This window comes from Coregonus lavaretus (genome assembly GCF_964263955.1).
Source record: "Coregonus lavaretus genome assembly, chromosome: 29".
NCBI classification, from domain to species: domain Eukaryota; kingdom Metazoa; phylum Chordata; class Actinopteri; order Salmoniformes; family Salmonidae; genus Coregonus; species Coregonus lavaretus.
The window spans coordinates 30,320,567-30,342,197 of NC_140016.1; the positions used below are offsets into that span (position 1 = coordinate 30,320,567).

The 21,631-nt window shown below is 44.0% G+C and overlaps 1 protein-coding gene across 1 annotated transcript in view; it reads left to right on the top strand.

Annotated features, from left to right (window-relative positions):
- LOC311105077 (teneurin-3-like) overlaps window positions 1–21,631 on the top strand; it is a 157,448-nt gene that overhangs the window by 57,849 nt on the left and 77,968 nt on the right. The window contains exon 3 of the mRNA XM_084147073.1: window positions 3,670–3,898. Within this exon, the coding sequence (XP_084003199.1) occupies window positions 3,670–3,898 (229 nt within the window). The remainder of the gene's footprint in view (window positions 1–3,669; window positions 3,899–21,631) is intronic.

The following is a 21,631-nucleotide window of genomic DNA, read 5'->3' on the forward strand; positions in this document are numbered from 1 at the left end:
TAGGATTATCTACACAATTAGTTATTTTGGCCAATGGTCAAGGGAGGTGTTTTTGATTGAACACCCTACTATATGTATTGCGATTCCATACTTTTTATTTTGATTGAATGTTGCAAACATATTGCTCACTATAGGTCTGCTGCAGAGAGACAAGACAGAGCATTTTTGATCAGTCATGGAAATAAAAGTTCTGAAAACATGTTGGCTCACTATATAAAAAGAAGATGGAGAACAAGCTAGGATGAAAACTACCAGCGTTTTGGAACAGGTACAACCGACTAGCGCTACTAGCTCGAACGCTACCTATATATACTGATCAAAAATATAAATGGAACATGTAAAGTGTTGGTCCCATGTTTCATGAGCTGAAATAAAAGATCCCAGAAATGTTCCATATGCACAAAAAGCTTATTTATCTCATTGAGTGCACAAATTTGTTTACATCCCTCTTAGTGAGCATTTCTCCTTGCCAAGATAATCCATCCACCTGACAGGTGTGGCATATCAAGAAGCTGATTAAATCGCATGATCATTACACAGGTGCACCTTATGCTGGGGACAATAAAAGGCCACTCTAAAATGTGCAGTTTTGTCACACAACACAATGCCACAGATGTCTCAAGTTTTGAGGGAGTGTGCAGTTGGCATGCTGATCGCAGAAATGTCCACCAGAGCTGTTGCCAGTGAATGTAATGTTAATTTCTCTACCAACGTCGTTTTAGAGAATTTGGCAGTACGTCCAACTGGCCTCACAAGCGCAGACCACGTGTAACCACGCCAGCCCAGGACCTCCACATCTGGCTTCTTCACCTGTGGGATGGTCTGAGACGAGCCACCCAGACAGCTGATGAAAATGTGGGTTTGCACAACTGCAGAATTTCTGTACAAACTGTCAGAAACCATCTCAGGGAAGCTCATCTGCGTGCCCCATGGTGGCGGTGGGGTTATGGTATGGGCAGGCATAAGCTACGGACAACGAAAACAATTGCATTTTATCGATTGCAATTTGAGTGCACAGAGATACCGTGCCTAAATGAGTCAGTATCAACAGGCTGATCAACTCTTTGCGTCGTGCTGTATGAGGCAAATGGTGGTCACACCAGATACTGACTGGTTTTCTGATCCACGCCCTTACCTTTTATTTTTTTAAAGGTATCTGTGACCAACCGATGCATATCTGTATTCCCAGTCATGTGAAATCCATAGATTAGGGCATATTTAATTTATTTCAATTGACTGCTTTCCTTATATGAACTGAAACGGAATAGAATCTTTGAAATTGTTGCATGTTGCGTTAATATTTTTGCTCAGTGTACAAATCGATATTTGGAGTGAAAGTATTGATATAATATCATCCAAAATATTATCACAGAGTGTAACTATAGATTTCCCCCCACCCCATCACTATTGTGTACCCTCCTGAAACTTCTAACATTATTGATGTATTTTAACAATGCTATTACCCATCTAAACAACGGAACAGCTACTGGCATTTCATTGATTTACTTTTACATTAAAAGTTTGGCTTTGTTCATATAACTAAAATGTGGCTGTGTATGCATGGTATTATAGCAATATCTACATAGGTTATAACCCTGGAATAGGACACTGTCACATCAACTGTTGCCTGCCCTTCCCAGAGGCCCCGAGTCCATAATGAATTCTACAGCTGATAAATAATTCCTGTACAAAATTATTTCTGAATAATTTGCGTGCATTTCCTCAGCCTTGCGGACGCAACATAGGGCTCATTTATCAGCCGCTGAAGGTTTGCATTATGTCGACGGGCGCAGTGAGGCAAATGCACACCGACAAGGACAACATTTGCATAGCCATTTCACTCTGGTCATTATTTTAGCACAGTCCATGTTGCTGGCCATAATTTGTCATAATGTTTTGGGGTCTTTCTGCAGGGCTGGAATCAGCAAAATAACAAGTAGAAACCATTATGAGTCTAAAAGCTGACCATTAGAACATCCAGCATGCGACCAAGCATTGTTCTAACATCTAAGTTCAACTCCCCCTGTTTACATCTCTGCATGTCTGGCAGACATATCAGTGTGGATGACGGATCACCACCTCAAGCTGAACCTCGGCAAGACGGAGCTGCTCTTCCTCCCGGGGAAGGACTGCCCGTTCCATGATCTCGCCATCACGGTTGACAACTCCGTTGTGTCCTCCTCCCAGAGTGCAAAGAGCCTTGGCGTGACCCTGGACAACACACTTTCGTTCACCGCTAACATCAAGGCGGTGACCCGATCCTGTAGGTTCATGCTCTACAACAATCGGAGAGTACGGCCCTGCCTTACACAGGAAGCGGCACAGGTTCTAATCCAGGCACTTGTCATCTCCCGTCTGGATTACTGCAACTCGCTGTTGGCTGGGCTCCCTGCCTGTGCCATTAAACCCCTACAACTCATCCAGAATACCGCAGCCCGTCTGTGGTTCAACCTTCCTAGTTCTCTCACGTCACCCCGCTCCTCCGCACACTCCACTGGCTTCCAGTTGAAGCTCGCATCTGCTACAAGACCATGGTGCTTGCCTACAGAGCTGTGAGGGAAACGGCACCTCCATACCTTCAGGCTCTGATCAGTCCCTACACCCAAACAAGGGCATTGTGTTCATCCACCTCTGGCCTGCTGGCCCCCCTACCTCTGCGGAAGCACAGTTCCCGCTCAGCCCAGTCAAAACTGTTCGCTGCTCTGGCACCCCAATGGTGGAACAAGCTCCCTCACGACGCCAGGACAGCGGAGTCACTCACCACCTTCCGGAGACATTTGAAACCCCACCTCTTTAAGGAATACCTGGGATAGGATAAAGTAATCCTTCTACCCCCCCCCCCCCCCCTTACCCAACACCCCCCCCCCCCCCCCCCCCCAAAAGATTGTAAAGTGGTAATCCCACTGGCTATAAGGTGAATGCACCAATTTGTAAGTCGCTCTGGATAAGAGCGTCTGCTAAATGACGTAAATGTAAATGTAAAATCATACTGTTAATGCAGACATAGATCAAGAAAAGTACTGACTTTGTCAATCATCTCAAAGATTGCCCTAGCCCTGAAAAAAACCCAACTCCATTTGGAATTTACTGGAGCAAATCAGAAATGTCAGCTTTGTAGGTTTTACCTCTTAAAGGCGACGATGGATGGATAATCACGGCGTGTCATTCCGTGGGCCAATTACACAGCTTTGTGTGAAATTGGAAAAGCTGTTCTCTGAGCGCTCTAATGGATGTTCTGGTCATTAGTTATTTGAGAGTCTTCCCGAGCTGTAATCAAATGTGAAACATCCTGTTAAGCACCCCAAAAGAAACAGCTGCCTCTCTAAATGACTTTCTGGTTTAAAGAGCACCAAACCTTCAGCCATTTTGTGTTTGCTACAATTATAAATGTGTGTCTCCATAAAAAGCTCTTATTTCATGTTGTGATGGCACCTCATGCATTTGATGTGCACTTTTAGGTTGTATTTACTTTTTCTTTGTCTGTCAGATGGCCACGGCTTTATACAGAACACAATCACCAGGCTATTGCAGGCAGCTCCCCCACAAGATAATAACAATACAATGCAATGCCAGGCAGCTGTATTATACTTTGCTGAGTACAAGGTTTTAGTTTTACATTCAGGTGTTATCATTATGTGCTTAATCTCCTTTCTTTTTCCCTTTCAACAGGAGACCAACTGTCCAGTCAACAAGGCCAGCCTCCTCTACCACCAGCTCCGCCCACTCACCACAAACAGCACCCGTCCATTACGTCGTTGAGCCGCGGCTCGCTGGCCAATCAGCGGAGCCCGAGCCCACCCCCCTCGGCTGGCCTGGCGGCTGAGTTGCAGAGCACAGCGGAATGTGTCCAGCTGCAGGACAACTGGGTCCTGGGCAGCAATGTGGCCCTGGAGAGCAGGTGAGTGACCCACAATGCACCTGGGGATTTGTAACAGTTTGTGACATCCAATACAATACGGGGGATATGATGACCCACTGCACCTCTGGGGAATGAATAATCTGCAAGACCAGTATTCCCAGTGGAAAGCTTCATATCTACGTTTAGCGAAGAAAGTCGTTGGTGCGCTGCAATTTGAGTGTACGTTTCTCTATGCATCTTCTGGTGCATCCAGGGCCAGCCCCAGGCATAAGAAATTGCATTAGAATAACCAAACCGTGCCGGAACCAGCACAAACTAGCCTTGTTGGTTCTTGTTTGTTTTCTATTTGCCGTAGAACTTGAAACAGGACAAGGTTTAATTTGCAAGAAAAAGGTCTAGAGACTTTAAGACTTCAACCGATGACGCAATTCGACAGCGACATTGTGAACCTCGATGACTGGCATTTTTAGCTATGGAGGAGTTAGCCTGGCTGGAGGAGTTAGCCTGGCTGGAGGAGTTAGCCTGGCTGGAGGTGTTAGCCTGGCTGGAGGAGTTAGCCTGGCTGGAGGTGTTAGCCTGGCTGGAGGAGTTAGCCTGGCTGGAGGAGTTAGCCTGGCTGGAGGTGTTAGCCTGGCTGGAGGAGTTAGCCTGGCTGGAGGAGTTAGCCTGGCTAGAGGAGTTAGCCTGGCTGGAGGTGTTAGCCTGGCTGGAGGAGTTAGCCTGGCTGGAGGAGTTAGCCTGGCTGGAGGAGTTAGCCTGGCTAGAGGAGTTAGCCTGGCTGGAGGTGTTAGCCTGGCTGGAGGTGTTAGCCTGGCTGGAGGAGTTAGCCTGGCTGGAGGAGTTAGCCTGGCTGGAGGAGTTAGCCTGGCTGGAGGAGTTAGCCTGGCTGGAGGTGTTAGCCTGGCTGGAGGAGTTAGCCTGGCTGGAGGAGTTAGCCTGGCTGGAGGAGTTAGCCTGGCTGGAGGAGTTAGCCTGGCTGGAGGTGTTAGCCTGGCTGGAGGAGTTAGCCTGGCTGGAGGAGTTAGCCTGGCTATTCTGTGCCGTCCTTTTCGTTTTTCTTCGTGGGCAGCAATGGAGACTGAACCAGAGTAGAAAGCTGAGTACGGCCATTTGTAACCCCACCCACAGGCCTACTTGGTTCGAGGTCAGTACCCCCCCCCCCAGTCTCAATTTACTGTTTGGCGTTAGAATAGTAGAATACACAAGGTGCATGTTGGAAATTTGGTTGTGCATCAGCAGTTCTCTTATGTCAGTCACTGGTAGTTACTCAAATCAAATCGTATTTGTCACATGCGCCGAATAAAACAGGTGTAGACCTGTAATGCAAATAGTCTGGGTAGCTATTTGATTAGATGTTCAGGAGTCTTATGGCTTGGGGGTAGAAGCTGTTTAGAAGCCTCTTGAAACTAGACTTAGCACTCCGGGACGCTTACCGTGTGGTAGCAGAGAGAACAGTCTATGACTAGGGTGGCTGGAGTCAATTTTTAGGACCTTCCTCTGACACAGCCTGGTACAGAGGGCCTGGATGGCAGGAAGCTTGGCCCCAGTGATGTACTGGGCCATATGCACTACCTTCTGTAGTGCCTTGCGGTCTCAGGCCGAGCAGTTGCCATACCAGGCGGTGATGCAACCAGTCAGGATGCTCTTGATGATGCAGCTGTAGAACCTTTTGAGGATCTGAGGACCCATGCCATATCTTTTCAGTCTTCTTGGGGGGAATAGGTTTTGTCGTGCCCTCTTCACGACTGTCTTGGTGTGCTTAGACCATGTTAGTTTGTTGGTGATGTGGACACCAAGGAACTTGACGCTCTCAACCTGCTCCACTACAGCCCCGTCGATGAGAATGGGGGCGTGCTCGGTCCTCTACTTTTTCCTGTAGTCCACAATCATCTCCTTTGTCTTGATCACATTGAGGGAGAGGTTGTTGTCCTGGCACCACACGGCCAGGTCTCGTGACTTCCTCCCTATAGGCTGTCTCGTCATCTGCAAACTTAATGATGGTTTTGGAGACGTGCCTGGCCATGCAGTCATGAGTGAACAGGGAGTACAGGAGGGGACTGAGCACGCACCCCTGAGGGGCCCTCGTGTTGAGGATCAGCGTGACGGATGTGTTGTTACCTACCCTTACCAGCTGGGGGCGGCCCGTCAGGAAGTCCAGGATCCAGTTGCAGAGGGAGGTGTTTAGTCCCAGGGTCCTTAGCTTAGTGATGAGCTTTGAGGGCACTATGGTGTTGAACACTGAGCTGTAGTCAATGAAAAGCATTCTCACTTAGGTGTTCCTTTTGTCCAGATGTGAAAGGGCAGTGTGGAGCGCAATAGAGATTGCATCATCTGTGGATCTGTTGGGGCAGTATGCAAATTGGAGTGGGTCTAGGGTTTCTGCGATAATGGTGTTGATGTGAGCCATGACCAGCCTTTCAAAGCACTTCATGGCTACAGACATGAGTGCTACATGTCGGTAGTCATTTAGGCAGGTTACCTTAGTGTTCTTGGGCACAGGGATTATGGTGGTCTGCTTGAAACATGTTGGTATTATAGACTCAGACAGGGAGAGGTTGAAAATGTCAATGAAGACACTTGCCAGTTGGTCAGCGCATGCTCGGAGTACACGTCCTGGTAATCCGTCTGGCCCTGCGGCCTTGTGAATGTTGACCTGTTTAAAGGTCTTACTCACATCGGCTACGGAGAGCGTGATCACACAGTCGTCCGGAACAGCTGATGCTCTCATCTATGTTTCAGTGTTACTTGCCTCAAAGCGAGCATAGAAGTAATTTAGCTCTTCTGGTAGGCTCGTGTCACTGGGCAGCTCACGGCTGTGCTTCCCTTTGTAGTCTGTAATAGTTTGCAAGCCCTGCCACATCCGGCGAGCATTGGAACCAGTATAGTACGATTCGATTTTAGTCCTGTATTGACTCTTTGCCTGTTTGATGGTTCGTCGGAGGGCATAGCGGGATTTCTTATAAGCTTCCGGGTTAGAGTCCCGCTCCTTGAAAGTGGCAGCTCTACCCTTTAGCTCAGTGCGGATGTTGCCTGTAATCCATGGCTTCTGGTTGGGTTATGTACGTACAGTCACTGTGGGGACGACGTCATCGATGCACTTATTGATGAAGCCATTGACTGATGTGGTGTACTCCTCAATGCCATCGGAGGAATTCCGGAACATATTCCAGTCAATTATCCATGCCAGCTAACAATTTTGATATTGGTAAGTTTGTCTAGCCAGCTGTCTAAACTTGTAGTAATCATGGCAGAATACCAATCGTTCACGCAGGGCACGTGCCCAGGTGCCCTGACCTCTAGGGGGCCCTCATTGATTTTTTTAGTCACGCTTACTCAGATATCATTAACATGTCGTAAGTCATGGCAAACTGTGAAGAATTGCAGGAAATTATCTTTAAAACTGCAAAAATCTTCCATAGGGCCCCAACCAAATCTCGTTTAAATGTAAAGGCCGGCCCTGGGTGCATCTCTTTTATGCATCCTTAGGCTGCAGTTACACTACACAACTTACACACAGTCCTGTTTCAAGTTCCTCTTCATCTGTCAGTGAAGGTACATGGTTTGGAAGTCAATAAATTAACTTTTTTAAGTGAACCCAGACCCCTCTTTGACCAATTCCAACTGAGGGGGCACCCCTGTTCAACATGAGCTGCACTAGCTAGCAAGTTTGTTGCTAGCTGAGTTAGCTCTTTGCTAGCTTGCTTGATCAAACAGTGCTGGCCATTTTCATTTGGTCTAGCTAGCTAAATTATACAGCCAGCATTTTGTCTAAATCGATCCTTATACAATAACGAAACGGTTGGATAAGCAAATAATTTGTGAAATCACAATGTAATGTAGCAGATGACATGGGGTGAGTAAAAATTCCAGGCAGAATAACCTACTGTTTTTTACATAACCGACATTCTATAGTAATGCAAGTCCCGTGCGAATAGGGCTATAGTCATATGCTACATAACGTTGTGATTTCAGAAATTATTGGTTTATCCAACCGTTTGGTTATTGTTTAAGGATCCATTTAGACAAATTAGCACAAATTAAAATAGCCAGAACTGTTTAATCAAGCTAGCTAGCTATCAACTAGCTACCAAGCTAGGAATTAACTAAGATAGCTAGTGCAGTTCATGTTGAACAATTTCAGTCGAAACTGGTCAGAGAGGTCTGGGTTCACACATTTTTTTATTTTCAAAACTCTATATCCACCATTTTTTCACATTTGTGTTTTTTCATTAGAAATGATTGCTTACGGGTACCTTAATGTGTAAGTAAAATATTACTGTTCTCAGATTTTATAATTCATAGGTTTTAGATGAGTATGAAAATAAGTTTTTTTGCAAAATGCTATATATCCATTGTTTTGCTGGAATGGAATGATCGTATCCTGTATATTTGACTGTGATATGTGGTTGTCTCACCTAGTTTTCTTAAGATGAATGCACTTAACAGTCAGTCGCTCTGGATAAGAGCATATGCTAAATGACTAAAATGTCAAATGTCAAAGTTTTACATACAGTACCAGTCAAAAGTTTGGACACGCCTACTCATTCCAGGGTTTTTCTTTATTTTTAAAATGTTTTACATTGTAGAATAATAGTGAAGACATCAAAACTATGAAATAACACATATGGAATCATGTAGTAATCAAAAAAGTGTTAAACAAATCAAAATATATTTTATATTTGAGATTGTTCAAAGTATCCACCCTTTGCCTTAATGACAGCTTTGCACACTATTTGTATTCTCTCAACCATATTCATGAGGTAGTCACCTGGAATGCATTCCAATTAATAGGTGTGCCTTGTTAAAAGTTTTGTGGAATTTCTTACCTTAATGCTTTCGAGCCAATCAGTTGTGTTGTGGGGGGGGGGGTATACAGAAGATAGCCCTATTTGGTAAAAGACCAAGTCCATATTATGGGAACAGCTCAAATAAGCAAAGAGAAATGACAGTACATCATTACTTTAAGACATGAAGGTCAGTCAATACGGAACATTTCAAGAACTTTGAAAGTGTCTTCAAGTGCAATCACAAAAAACATCAAGCGCTATGATGAAACTGGCTCTCATGAGGACCGCCACAGGAAAGGAAGACCCAGAGTTACCTCTGTTGCAGAGGATAAGTTCATTAGAGTTACCAGCCTTTGAAATTGCAGCCCAAATAAATGTTTCATAGAGTTCAAGTAACACACATCTCAATATCAACTGTTCAGAGGAGACTGTGTGAATCAGGCCTTCATGGTCAAATTGCTGCAAAGAAACTACTACTAAAGGACACCAATAAGAAGAAGAGACTTGCTTGGGCCAAGAAACACGAGGAATGGACATTAGACCGGTGGAAATGTGTCCTTTGGTCTGGAGTCCAAATTGGAGATTTCTGGTTCCAACCGCTGTGTCTTTGTGAGACACAGTGTAGGTGAACGGATTATCTCTGCATGTGTAGTTCCCACCATGAAGCATGGAGGAGGAGGTGTGATGGTGTGGGGGTGCTTTGCTGGTGACAGTGTCTGTGATTTATTTAGAATTCAAGGCACAACATGGCTACCACAGCATTCTGCAGCGATACGCCATCCCATCTGGTTTGGGCTTAGTGGGACAATCATTTGTTTTTCAACAGGACAATGACCCAACACACCTCCAGGCTGTGTAAGGGTTATTTCACGAAGAAGGAGAGTGATGGAGTGCTGCCACAGATGACCTGGCCTCCACAATCCCCCGACCTCAAATACAATCTTACCTCTGGATATAATCCCTTCAATCCCTTCAACCGCTCTGCAATTTAAAGTGTTGATTGAGGACCTAGTAGCTGAGGAATATAACAGTTTTTCTTAAATGTTGTGTTGTGCTCTATTTAAATTGTACAATGTATTGATTGTTGTTTTTGTTTCACATTTGTATTTGATTGTTGTATTACTGTGATCAGGGTGCCCTTGATAGTGAGACCCTGGTCTCCATGGGTGTTCCCTGAATAAATACAAATAATAATAATAACTAATGCACCATCACTAATTGCTAATCATCCATATCTTATCAACAATAAGAGATGGTTAGCGGGCCTCTGCTAGGACTTTGCCTCATCAGCTTAGTTAATTAGTTTAGAGCACCAGAAAACGTTTGAGGTGAAAGGAAATATGACCTGGAGATGGATTTGCAACTTTTGATATGATCCAAAGCGATAAGGCATAATGCTAATGGTAGTCCCGTGTAGCTCAGTTGGTAGAGCATGGCGCTTGCAACGCCAGGGTTGTGGGTTCGATTCCCACGGGGGACCAGTATGAAAAAAAATAAAAAATGTATGCACTCACTAACTGTAAGTCGCTCTGGATAAGAACGTCTGCTAAATGACTAAAATGTAAATGGTAATGGAAGAGCACAGGTTTACAGAGGCTTGCCAGTCTGAATTCATATTGATATAACTTACAAGAAGGCACTTCGTGTAAATATATACTTTTTTCAGTTTAAGATGTGCTACACAAGAAGCTACTTTGTCATAAGAGCCTCTGCCTAGCATTTCCCCACACAGAAAGAAACCATCAGTGTTATTTATTTCCAAGCCATAAAGGGGATCAAAATGTCCATAACATTCCAGGAAAAATAAATAAAATAAATCAGGAAAGTATATTACGTTCTACTTCAAAAGGATAAATCCATTACAGCTCGATGTTTCCCTGGCTCAAAGTACTCCTACACAACCTAGATAAATGTGGAATTTTGCAATTTTTCTTTAGCATCATGCAGTAAGAAGCTCTCAGGATGGGACCAAATCAATTGGGTTATGTAGCATTTGTTCTTCCATGCCGAGGAAGACACAGTAATTGAATACTAACATCGCTGTGACCTTTACTGCCTTGCCGGTATTGACAAAACCATATGTACACCTCTATCATCAGCCCGGGGTAGAAATCACTATCTGCACACTGTACTCTAAAGCAAGTACCTTGCTGTGGGAGGAAATCGGGTGTCATGGTAACATCAGGGGGCTTATGGGATGCCCATAACTATATTTGTCCAGTAAACTGCTAGGTTGTTCAATGTAAACAAGAGCACCAGATTACATGCATTTGGCATTCAGCATGCTGGTTTTGGTTCAGTTAACCCCCATAGAGATGCCTACAGAAATTGTTTAACTTATTTTCTCTGTTCAACTCATAGTGATAACTAATGCAATGGGACCAAAAAAGTCTCAGGAGTTTTATCATTTCCATGCATTTAGAACCTGCCCCCATACTACCCATTCTCCTAGAACTTTAGCATGGCTTTTTAGGACAATCACAATGATTGACCACATTTGCTAATGTTATGATTCATTATAATACATTCATTATTACATAGTATTATAGCCCCCATTAAGGATGTGGTCTTCAAAGCATTTGCATTCTAATTTGGCCCCATTCCATCTTGCTTTCATAACAAACGGTTATTTTAACTTATTGAAAAGGTTCATTCAATTACTGTGTTTATCCAAGAGGAAACGTATGGGCCCCATTTTTTTAATTTTTTATTAGACTCTCCCATTACACAGTGTGTTAAGTCTCTCTCTCGATATCTTCTCAAAGCAGTCATTTAATTGAGAGCCCTTTGCCTATGTTGTCAAAAGGCAATAGACTGACTCATTTCCTGAAAGGCCTAATTCAACAAGTGGTCACATCTGTGCATTTATTTTTGTCATGTCCCAATATTGGGCGCACAAAGGAGACATGCATAACTATTTTAAACAGCTGATGTTTTATGATATCAGCTGTCACCTGCTTCCCTCCATTTTTATACCACCATATTTTATTTCAGTATCCCTACTTTGTATTCAAGTTGTTGATATTTTTAGGGATTCAACAACCTCAGTCCATAACAGGGAGTGTAAAACACTGACTCTCAAGCAAAGTCTAACTCTTCCTCCACATGTACCCAACTTAGAACAATTTACGAATTTAACACTAGGAAAATCTGCAAGAGTTTTAGGCTTTGAGACGCCATTTGAATTAAATCAAATTAATACTTTCAAAGTGAGAAACGCAGGTTTCCTAACCGAATAGATATTCTTCAGAAATTATTCCACTCTAGCTTTTACTCCAATTCATTATGAGAACACTCCAGCTCTCCATTAAAGTGCTCAATTAGTTGCCAATATAACCCTGTTATTGCCTGCTCCGTTCTGTTCCAGACTATTCTCTACCACCATGGATACATTTACATCTTATAAGTGTGTGGAGGGCTTTCAACCACTCAGATTCCACTTTTTAATGCTCGGCTCTATAGAAGTATGGATATTTTCAATTACCATTTTAGAAAGGTGCTATTGAATCCATTATTGTGTGATTTACTCTTGTCCTCGAGAGGAAAGTCGCCCCATGCACTTTGCCAGGTAATTATTCTTTAGATGTGTTGTACTCCCATATCAGTTTTGTATTAAAATTTAACCAAATGTGTGAAATTGATTTACGATATCTACAGTGGGGAGAACAAGTATTTGATACACTGCCGATTTTGCAGGTTTTCCTACTTACAAAGCATGTAGAGGTCTGTAATTTTTATCATAGGTACACTTCAACTGTGAGAGACGGAATCTAAAACAGAAATCCAGAAAATCACATTGTATGATTTTTAAGTAATTAATTTGCATTTTATTGCATGACATAAGTATTTGATCACCTACCAACCAGTAAGAATTCCGGATCTCATAGACCTGTTAGTTTTTCTTTAAGAAGCCCTCCTGTTCTCCACTCATTACCTGTATTAACTGCACCTGTTTGAACTCGTTACCTGTATAAAAGACACCTGTCCACACACTCAATCAAACAGACTCCAACCTCTCCACAATGGCCAAGACCAGAGAGCTGTGTAAGGACATCAGGGATAAAATTGTAGACCTGCACAAGGCTGGGATGGGCTACAGGACAATAGGCAAGCAGCTTCGTGAGAAGGCAACAACTGTTGGCGCAATTATTAGAAAATGGAAGAAGTTCAAGATGACGGTCAATCACCCTCGGTCTGGGGCTCCATGCAAGATCTCACCTTGTGGGGCATCAACGATCATGAGGAAGGTGAGGGATCAGCCCACAACTACATGGCAGGACCTGGTCAATGACCTGAAGAGAGCTGAGACCACAGTCTCAAAGAAAACCATTAGTAACACACTATGCCGTCATGGATTAAAATCCTGCAGCGCACGCAAGGTCCCCCTGCTCAAGCCAGCACATGTCCAGGCCCGTCTGAAGTTTGCCAATGACCATCTGGATGATCCAGAGGAGGAATGGGAGAAGGTCATGTGGTCTGATGAGACAAAAATAGAGCTTTTTGGTCTAAACTCCACTTGCCGTGTTTGGAGGAAGAAGAAGGATGAGTACAACCCCAAGAACACCATCCCATCTGTGAAGCATGGAGGTGGAAACATCATTCGTTGGGGATGCTTTTCTGCAAAGGGGACAGGAAGACTGCACCGTATTGAGGGGAGGATGGATGGGGCCATGTATCATGAGATTTTGGCCAACAACCTCCTTCCCTCAGTAAGAGCATTGAAGATGGGTCGTGGCTGGGTCTTCCAGCATGACAACGACCCGAAACACACAGCTAGGGCAACTAAGGAGTGGCTCCGTAAGAAGCATCTCAAGGTCCTGGAGTGGCCTAGCCAGTCTCCAGACCTGAACCCAATAGAAAATCTTTGGAGAGAGCTGAAAGTCTGTATTGCCCAGCGACAGCCCCGAAACCTGAAAGATCTGGAGAAGGTCTGTATGGAGGAGTGGGCCAAAATCCCTGCTGCAGTGTGTGCAAACCTGGTCAAGACCTACAGGAAACATATGATCTCTGTAATTGCAAACAAAGGTTTCTGTACCAAATATTAAGTTCTGCTTTTCTGATGTATCAAATACTTATGTCATGCAATAAAATGCTAATTAATTACTTTAAAATCATACAATGTGATTTTCTGGATTTTTGTTTTAGATTCCGTCTCTCACAGTTGAAGTGTACCTATGATAAAAAAATTACAGACCTCTACATGCTTTGTAAGTAGGAAAACCTGCAAAATCTGCATTGTATCAAATACTTGTTCTCCCCACTGTATATAGTGTGCACTGAGTGTTCAAAACATTAAGGACACCTGCTCTTTCCATGACATAGACTGACCAGGTGAATCCAGGTGAAAGCTATGATCCATTATTGATATCACTTGTTAAATCCAATTCAATTAGTGTAGATGAAGGGGAGGAGACAAGTTAAAGAAGGATTTTTAAGCCTTGAGACAATTGAGACATGAATTGTGTATGTGTGCCATTCAGAGGGTGAATGGGCAAGAAAAAATATTTAAGTGCCTTTAGAACTGGGAATGGTAGTAGGTGCCAGGCGCACCGGTTTGTGTCAAGAACTGCAACACTGCTGGGTTTTCCACGCTCAACAGTTTTCCGTGTGTATCAAGAATGGTCCACCAACCAAAGGACATCCAGCCAACTTGACACTGTAGGAAGCTTTGGAGTCAAAATGTGCCAGCATCCCTGTGGAACGCTTTCGACACCTTGTAGAGTCCATGCCTTGGCGAATTGACAAAGGTTGCTGGTTCAAATACCGAGCCGACAAGGTGAAAAGTCTGTGTCCTTGAGCAAGGCACTTCATCCTAATTTGCTCCAGCGGCGCCGTACTACTATGTCTGCCCCTGTAAAACAACACATTTCACTGCACCTATCCAGTGAATGTGACAATAAAACATATGTTTTTTCTATACCATAAATACTGTTCTCAATAAGGTGCAGTTAGGCTATACAATGGCTGTCTCATACGTCCTGTGGAATCCAGTTAAACTCTGTCACACATATTTAGTAAAGAGCAGTTGAAACGGCTATTATGACACAGATTCAACGTTTGCGGTTCCACACGCTACTTTTATGCAATGAAAATCATGTAATGATCGTTTCACGATGAGTGCCACACTCCTGAAAGAATATAGTGTAGAGTAGGTCTCTGTCTTCCATGGGAAATTAAGATAATTATTATTGTAGATACACTTGCGTAGATGGACTGCATTAGTAATACTTCATAAGATTGTGGTTTCTTATATGATTATCATGAAAAAAATTACAACAACAAATCTCATCTTATTTTGTGTCCGTAATGAACAAATCTCCCAAGTCAATGTGCTCAAAAGCTCAATACTTTAATGTCTTAATGCTAATTAAACAAATGGACTTTTATGTGCAGCAGCCTGAGCGCACCGGATAAGCATCTCAAAATGGCGCCACTCTGATCTTTGCATGTGCAATGGCCCAGAAACACAAGGGTGCTGCCCACTGAAAATATAATCACACAGATGAGCGCTGCTGCACAAGGCTAGCACCTGCTACCAGGTCCCCTGCTGAGAGGGCAGGTGGTTCCATGGGGGGGGGGGGGGGGGATGAGGAGAGTGTGAAAGAGCGATAGGGAGAGAAAAAAAAGAGGAAGGGAGAGGGAGAGAGTGTGAAAGATTAAAGGGGTGAGAGAGAAAGAGAGCGAGGAAGGGAGAACTACTGATAGGAAGAGCAAGAAAAAGACTGAGAGGGACAGTGAAAGGGAAAGAGAGAGATGGACTTAGGTGCCCGCTACGTCGGTAGAGTGCCTTGGTCACGGTTTAAAGAGCCGTATTATTCCACCAATGCTGATGCTAACACAATGCAGTGGCTAATAGGCAGATTACATAGTCAAAGGGCGTTAGTGCTCATTGTTTCTAATGTACTCCCTCACCTACAGTAGGGGCTTAGCTGAGGTCCAAATCCGCCCACTGTATGTTTTGTCTTTTGTCCTCCACAAGAGTGTTTCAAATGTCAAACTGATTACAAGGATGTGAGTTGAGCAAAGGGGAACCTACCTTGGCTATCGCTTTTGTGTGAGTGAAGGTCATTTCAATGAGACTTACACACTTATGCATGCGCACGCACACACACACACAGACAGACACAAACACACACACACACACACACATCAATAGAGCTGCCCGAATTAGCATAGTAATGTGCTTCATTGCGTCACACTCCTTCTAATCGATTACATATGGTCATCCAGTGTGTATAGCCACAGACGTTTATACCGCCACTCTGTTTGGTAATCATTTCCAAAAGCATTTCCTCTGAGCCTGTTTGCACACAGTCTGTTATACTACTGTATGTCTGTACACCAGACTGGGGGTCAGAACAGAATATTGCTTTATATTCAGCAGATGAGTAGTGGGACCTGATATGCAATAATCCAGTTAATGTGAACTAACCTTTTGTATTGGCCATTTTACATTTTATTCAATATCAGCTATGTGTGAAATGGCACCATTTGTTGGATTCTCGTAGCCAAGCAGCAAGTAAACAGGCCCCAGTATTCGCGGTACGCTCAAATTAATATCACGGCACAAATCCGTACCCAACTACCTCAGAAATAGATACGCCGCCCACCCCTTTCTCTGACCAATCAGTGACATGAATCCATCAATCATCTACCTGGGAGAAAAGAAAAATTGACGTATTCCAGATCACTAAACTCATAATACACTTGAATATGTTTGACCTCCAACTTTTCAAACAAGCTGCTGAATGCACCATACAGTCTGAGGCAGATCTGTGGATACCCCTGTTTGAATACCACACTCATCATTCTGAGTGGCATACTGTAGCTTTATAAATCATTTAGCAGATGCTTCTATCAAAAGTGACTTATAGAACTGTCAATGTTGTGAATATAGTGACACATTGTAGAGTGGAGGTAAGGATGGCATCATAAACTCAGTTAGTGGAGGGTCGGACGATGTGATGGCAAGAGAGGCATGAAGGCCTAAAGTGTCCATTTCAGAGGTTTTCACGTGGGTTTAAAAAGTTAATAGACAAAGCCAGAGTAGTGCTTGTGATTAAACCTCCTTAATTACCCATGGTATAATGGCCTTTCATACATGCGATTCACATTGGGGAATACTGACATGTCGATGGTTTCTCTTACAAAAGAGATGTCCTTTCAATGAGATTACCCTGAATAAATAATGTGGTCTTCTGTGGCTCAGTTGGTAGAGCATGGTGCTTGCAATGTCAGGGTTGTCGGTTCAATTCCCGCTGGGGCCACCTACAGTGCATTCGGAAAGTATTCAGACCCTTTTCCTTTTTCCACATTTTGTTACAATACAGCCTTATTCTAAAATTGATTAAAATCATAAATATACAGTGGGGGAAAAAAGTATTTAGTCAGCCACCAATTGTGCAAGTTCTCCCACTTAAAAAGATGAGAGAGGCCTGTAATTTTCATCATAGGTACACGTCAACTATGACAGACAAATTGAGATTTTTTTTTCCAGGAAATCACATTGTAGGATTTTTAATGAATTTATTTGCAAATTATGGTGGAAAATAAGTATTTGGTCACCTACAAACAAGCAAGATTTCTGGCTCTCACAGACCTGTAACTTCTTCTTTAAGAGGCTCCTCTGTCCTCCACTCGTTACCTGTATTAATGGCACCTGTTTGAACTTGTTATCAGTATAAAAGACACCTGTCCACAACGTCAAACAGTCACACTCCAAACTCCACTATGGCCAAGACCAAAGAGCTGTCAAAGGACACCAGAAACAAAATTGTAGACCTGCACCAGGCTGGGAAGACTGGATCTGCAATAGGTAAGCAGCTTGGTTTGAAGAAATCAACTGTGGGAGCAATTATTTAGGAAATGGAAGACATACAAGACCACTGATAATCTCCCTCGATCTGGGGCTCCACGCAAGATCTCACCCTGTGGGGTCAAAATGATCACAAGAATGGTGAGCAAAAATCCCAGAACCACACGGGGGGACCTAGTGAATTACCTGCAGAGAGCTGGGACCAAAGTAACAAAGCCTACCATCAGTAACACACTACGCCGCCAGGGACTCAAATCCTGCAGTGCCAGACGTGTCCCCCTTCTTAAGCCAGTACATGTCCAGGCCCGTCTGAAGTTTGCTAGAGTGCATTTGGATGATCCAGAAGAGGATTGGGAGAATGTCATATGGTCAGATGAAACCAAAATAAAACTTTTTGGTAAAAACTCAACTCGTTGTGTTTGGAGGACAAAGAATGCTGAGTTGCATCCAAAGAACACCATACCTACTGTGAAGCATGGGGGTGGAAACATCATGCTTTGGGGCTGTTTTTCTGCAAAGGGACCAGGACGACTGATCCGTGTAAAGGAAAGAATGAATGGGGCCATGTGTCGTGAGATTTTGAGTGAAAACCTCCTTCCATCAGCAAGGGCATTGAAGATGAAACGTGGCTGGGTCTTTCAGCATGACAATGATCCCAAACACACCGCCCGGGCAACGAAGGAGTGGCTTCGTAAGAAGCATTTCAAGGTCCTGGAGTGGCCTAGCCAGTCTCCAGATCTCAACCCCATAGAAAATCTTTGGAGGGAGTTGAAAGTCTGTGTTGCCCAGCGACAGCCCCAAAACATCATTGCTCTAGAGGAGATCTGCATAGAGGAATGGGCCAAAATACCAGCATCAGTGTGTGAAAACCTTGTGAAGACTTACAGAAAACGTTTGACCTGTGTCATTGCCAACAAAGGGTATATAACAAAGTATTGAGAAACTTTTGTTATTGACCAAATACTTATTTTCCACCATAATTTGCAAATAAATTCATTAAAAATCCTACAAATTGATTTTCTGGAATTTTTTTTCTCATTTTGTCTGTCAGAGTTGACGTGTACCTATGATGAAAATTACAGGCCTCTCTCATCTTTTTAAGTGGGAGAACTTGCACAATTGGTGGCTGACTAAATACTTTTTTTCCCCACTGTACACACAATATCCCATAATAACAAAGCAAAAGCAGGTTTTTAGAAAGTTTAGCAAATGTATTACAAATAAAAAACAGATACCTTATATGCATAAGTATTCAGACCCTTTGCTATGAGACTCGAAATTGAGCTCAGGTGCATCCTGTTTCCATTGATCATCCTTGAGATGTTTCTACAACTTCATTGGAGTCCACCTGTGGTAAATTCAATTGATTGGACATGATTTGGAAAGGCACACACCTGTCTATATAAGGTCCCACAGTTGACAGTGCATGTCAGGCCTTTATGGTAGAGTGACCAGACAGAAGCCACTCCTCAGTAAAAGGTACATGACAGCCCGCTTGGAGTTTGCCAAAATGCACCTAATGGATTCAGACCATGAGAAACAAGATTATCTGGTCTGATGAAACCAAGACTGAACTTTTTGGCCTGAATGCCAAGCCTCACGTCTGGGGGAAACCTGGCACCATCCCTATGATGAAGCATGGTGGTGGCAACATCATGCTGTGGGGATGTATTTCAGCGGCAGGGACTGGGAGACTAGTCAGGAGCGAGGGAAAGATGAATGGAGCAAAGTACAGAGAGATCCTTGATGAAAACCTGCTCCAGAGCGCTCAGGACCTCAGACTGGGGCAAAGGTTCACCTTACAACAGGACAATAACCCTAAGCACACAGCCAAGACAACGCAGGAGTGGCTTTGGGACAAGTCTCTGAATGTACTTGAGTGGCCCAGCCAGATCCCGGACTTGAACCCGATCAAACATCTCTGAAGAGATCTGAAAATAGCTGTGCAGCGACGCTCCCCATCTAACCGACAGAGCTTGAGAGGATCTGCAGAGAAGAATGGGAGAAACTCTCTAAATACAGGTGTGCCAAGCATGTAGCATCATACCCAAGAAAACTTGATGCCGTAATCGCTGCCAAAGGTGCTTCAACAAAGTACTGAGTAAAGGGTCTGAATACTTATGTAAATATGATATTTCCGTTTTTGCTTTGTCATTATGGGTTATTGTGTGTAGATTGATGAGAACAAACTATTTAATCAATTTTAGAATAAGGCTGTAACCTAACAAAATGTGAAAAAATGTAAGGGGTCTGAATACTTTCCGAATGCACTGTATATGAAAAACTTATGCACGCATGACTAAGACGCTTTGTATAAAAGTGTCTGCTAAATGGCATATATTATATACACTGCTCAAAAAAATAAAGGGAACACTTAAACAACACAATGTAACTCCAAGTCAATCACACTTCTGTGAAATCAAACTGTCCACTTAGGAAGCAACACTGATTGACAATAAATTTCACATGCTGTTGTGCAAATGGAATAGACAACAGGTGGAAATTATAGGCAATTAGCAAGACACCCCCAATAAAGAAGTGGTTCTGCAGGTGGTGACCACAGACCACTTCTCAGTTCCTATGCTTCCTAGCTGATGTTTTGGTCACTTTTGAATGCTTCCGGTGCTTTCACTCTAGTGGTAGCATGAGACGGAGTCTACAACCCACACAAGTGGCTCAGGTAGTGCAGCTCATCCAGGATGGCACATCAATGCGAGCTGTGGCAAGAAGGTTTGCTGTGTCTGTCAGCATAGTGTCCAGAGCATGGAGGCGCTACCAGGAGACAGGCCAGTACATCAGGAGACGTGGAGGAGGCCGTAGGAGGGCAACAACCCAGCAGCAGGACCGCTACCTCCGCCTTTGTGCAAGGAGGAGCAGGAAGAGCACTGCCAGAGCCCAGCAAAATGACCTCCAGCAGGCCACAAATGTGCATGTGTCTGCTCAAACGGTCAGAAACAGACTCCATGAGGGTGGTATGAGGGCCCGACGTCCACAGGTGGGGGTTGTGCTTACAGCCCAACACTGTGCAGGACGTTTGGCATTTGCCAGAGAACACCAAGATTGGCAAATTCGCCACTGACGCCCTGTGCTCTTCACAGATGAAAGCAGGTTCACACTGAGCACATATGACAGACGTGACAGAGTCTGGAGACGCCGTGGAGAACGTTCTGCTGCCTGCAACATCCTCCAGCATGACCGGTTTGGCGGTGGGTCAGTCATGGTGTGGGGTGGCATTTCTTTGGGGGGCCGCACAGCCCTCCATGTGCTCGCCAGAGGAAGCCTGACTGCCATTAGGTACCGATATGAGATCCTCAGACCCCTTGTGAGACCATATGCTGGTGCGGTTGGCCCTGGGTTCCTCCTAATGCAAGACAATGCTAGACCTCATGTGGCTGGAGTGTGTCAGCAGTTCCTGCAAGAGGAAGGCATTGATGCTATGGACTGGCCCGCCCATTCCCCTGACCTGAATCCAATTGAGCACATCTGGGACATCATGTCTCGCTCCATCCACCAACGCCACGTTGCACCACAGACTGTCCAGGAGTTGGCGGATGCTTTAGTCCAGGTCTGGGAGGAGATCCCTCAGGAGACCATCCGCCACCTCATCAGGAGCATGCCCAGGCGTTGTAGGGAGGTCATACAGGCACGTGGAGTCCACACACACTAGTGAGCCTCATTTTGACTTGTTTTAAGGACATTACATAAAAGTTGGATCAGCCTGTAGTGTGGTTTTCCACTTTAATTTTGAGAGTGACTCCAAATCCAGACCTCCATGGGTTGATACATTTGATTTCCATTGATAATTTTTGTGATTTTGTTGTCAGCACATTCAACTATGTAAAGAAAAAAGTATTAAATATGATTTTCATTCATTCAGATCAAGGATGTGTTGTTTAAGTGTTCCCTTTATTTTTTTGAGCAGTGTATTCTTTTATATTAAATAAAGGTTCAATAAGAATACACAACCAAATCAATTGAATTATTTTATTTTTCTCGTGGGGGACTTGGAGGGCTGGTGGCCTGGCGGTTGGGAGCCTGGGCCGGTGGCTGGTGGATCGCTGGTTCGTGTAACTGTTTTTGACATTGTGGGAGATCTGTCTACGTGCCCTTGAGCAGGGCGTTGACCCTGGTTGCTTCTGTGGGTCGCTCTGGATGGGAGTCTGTTAGATG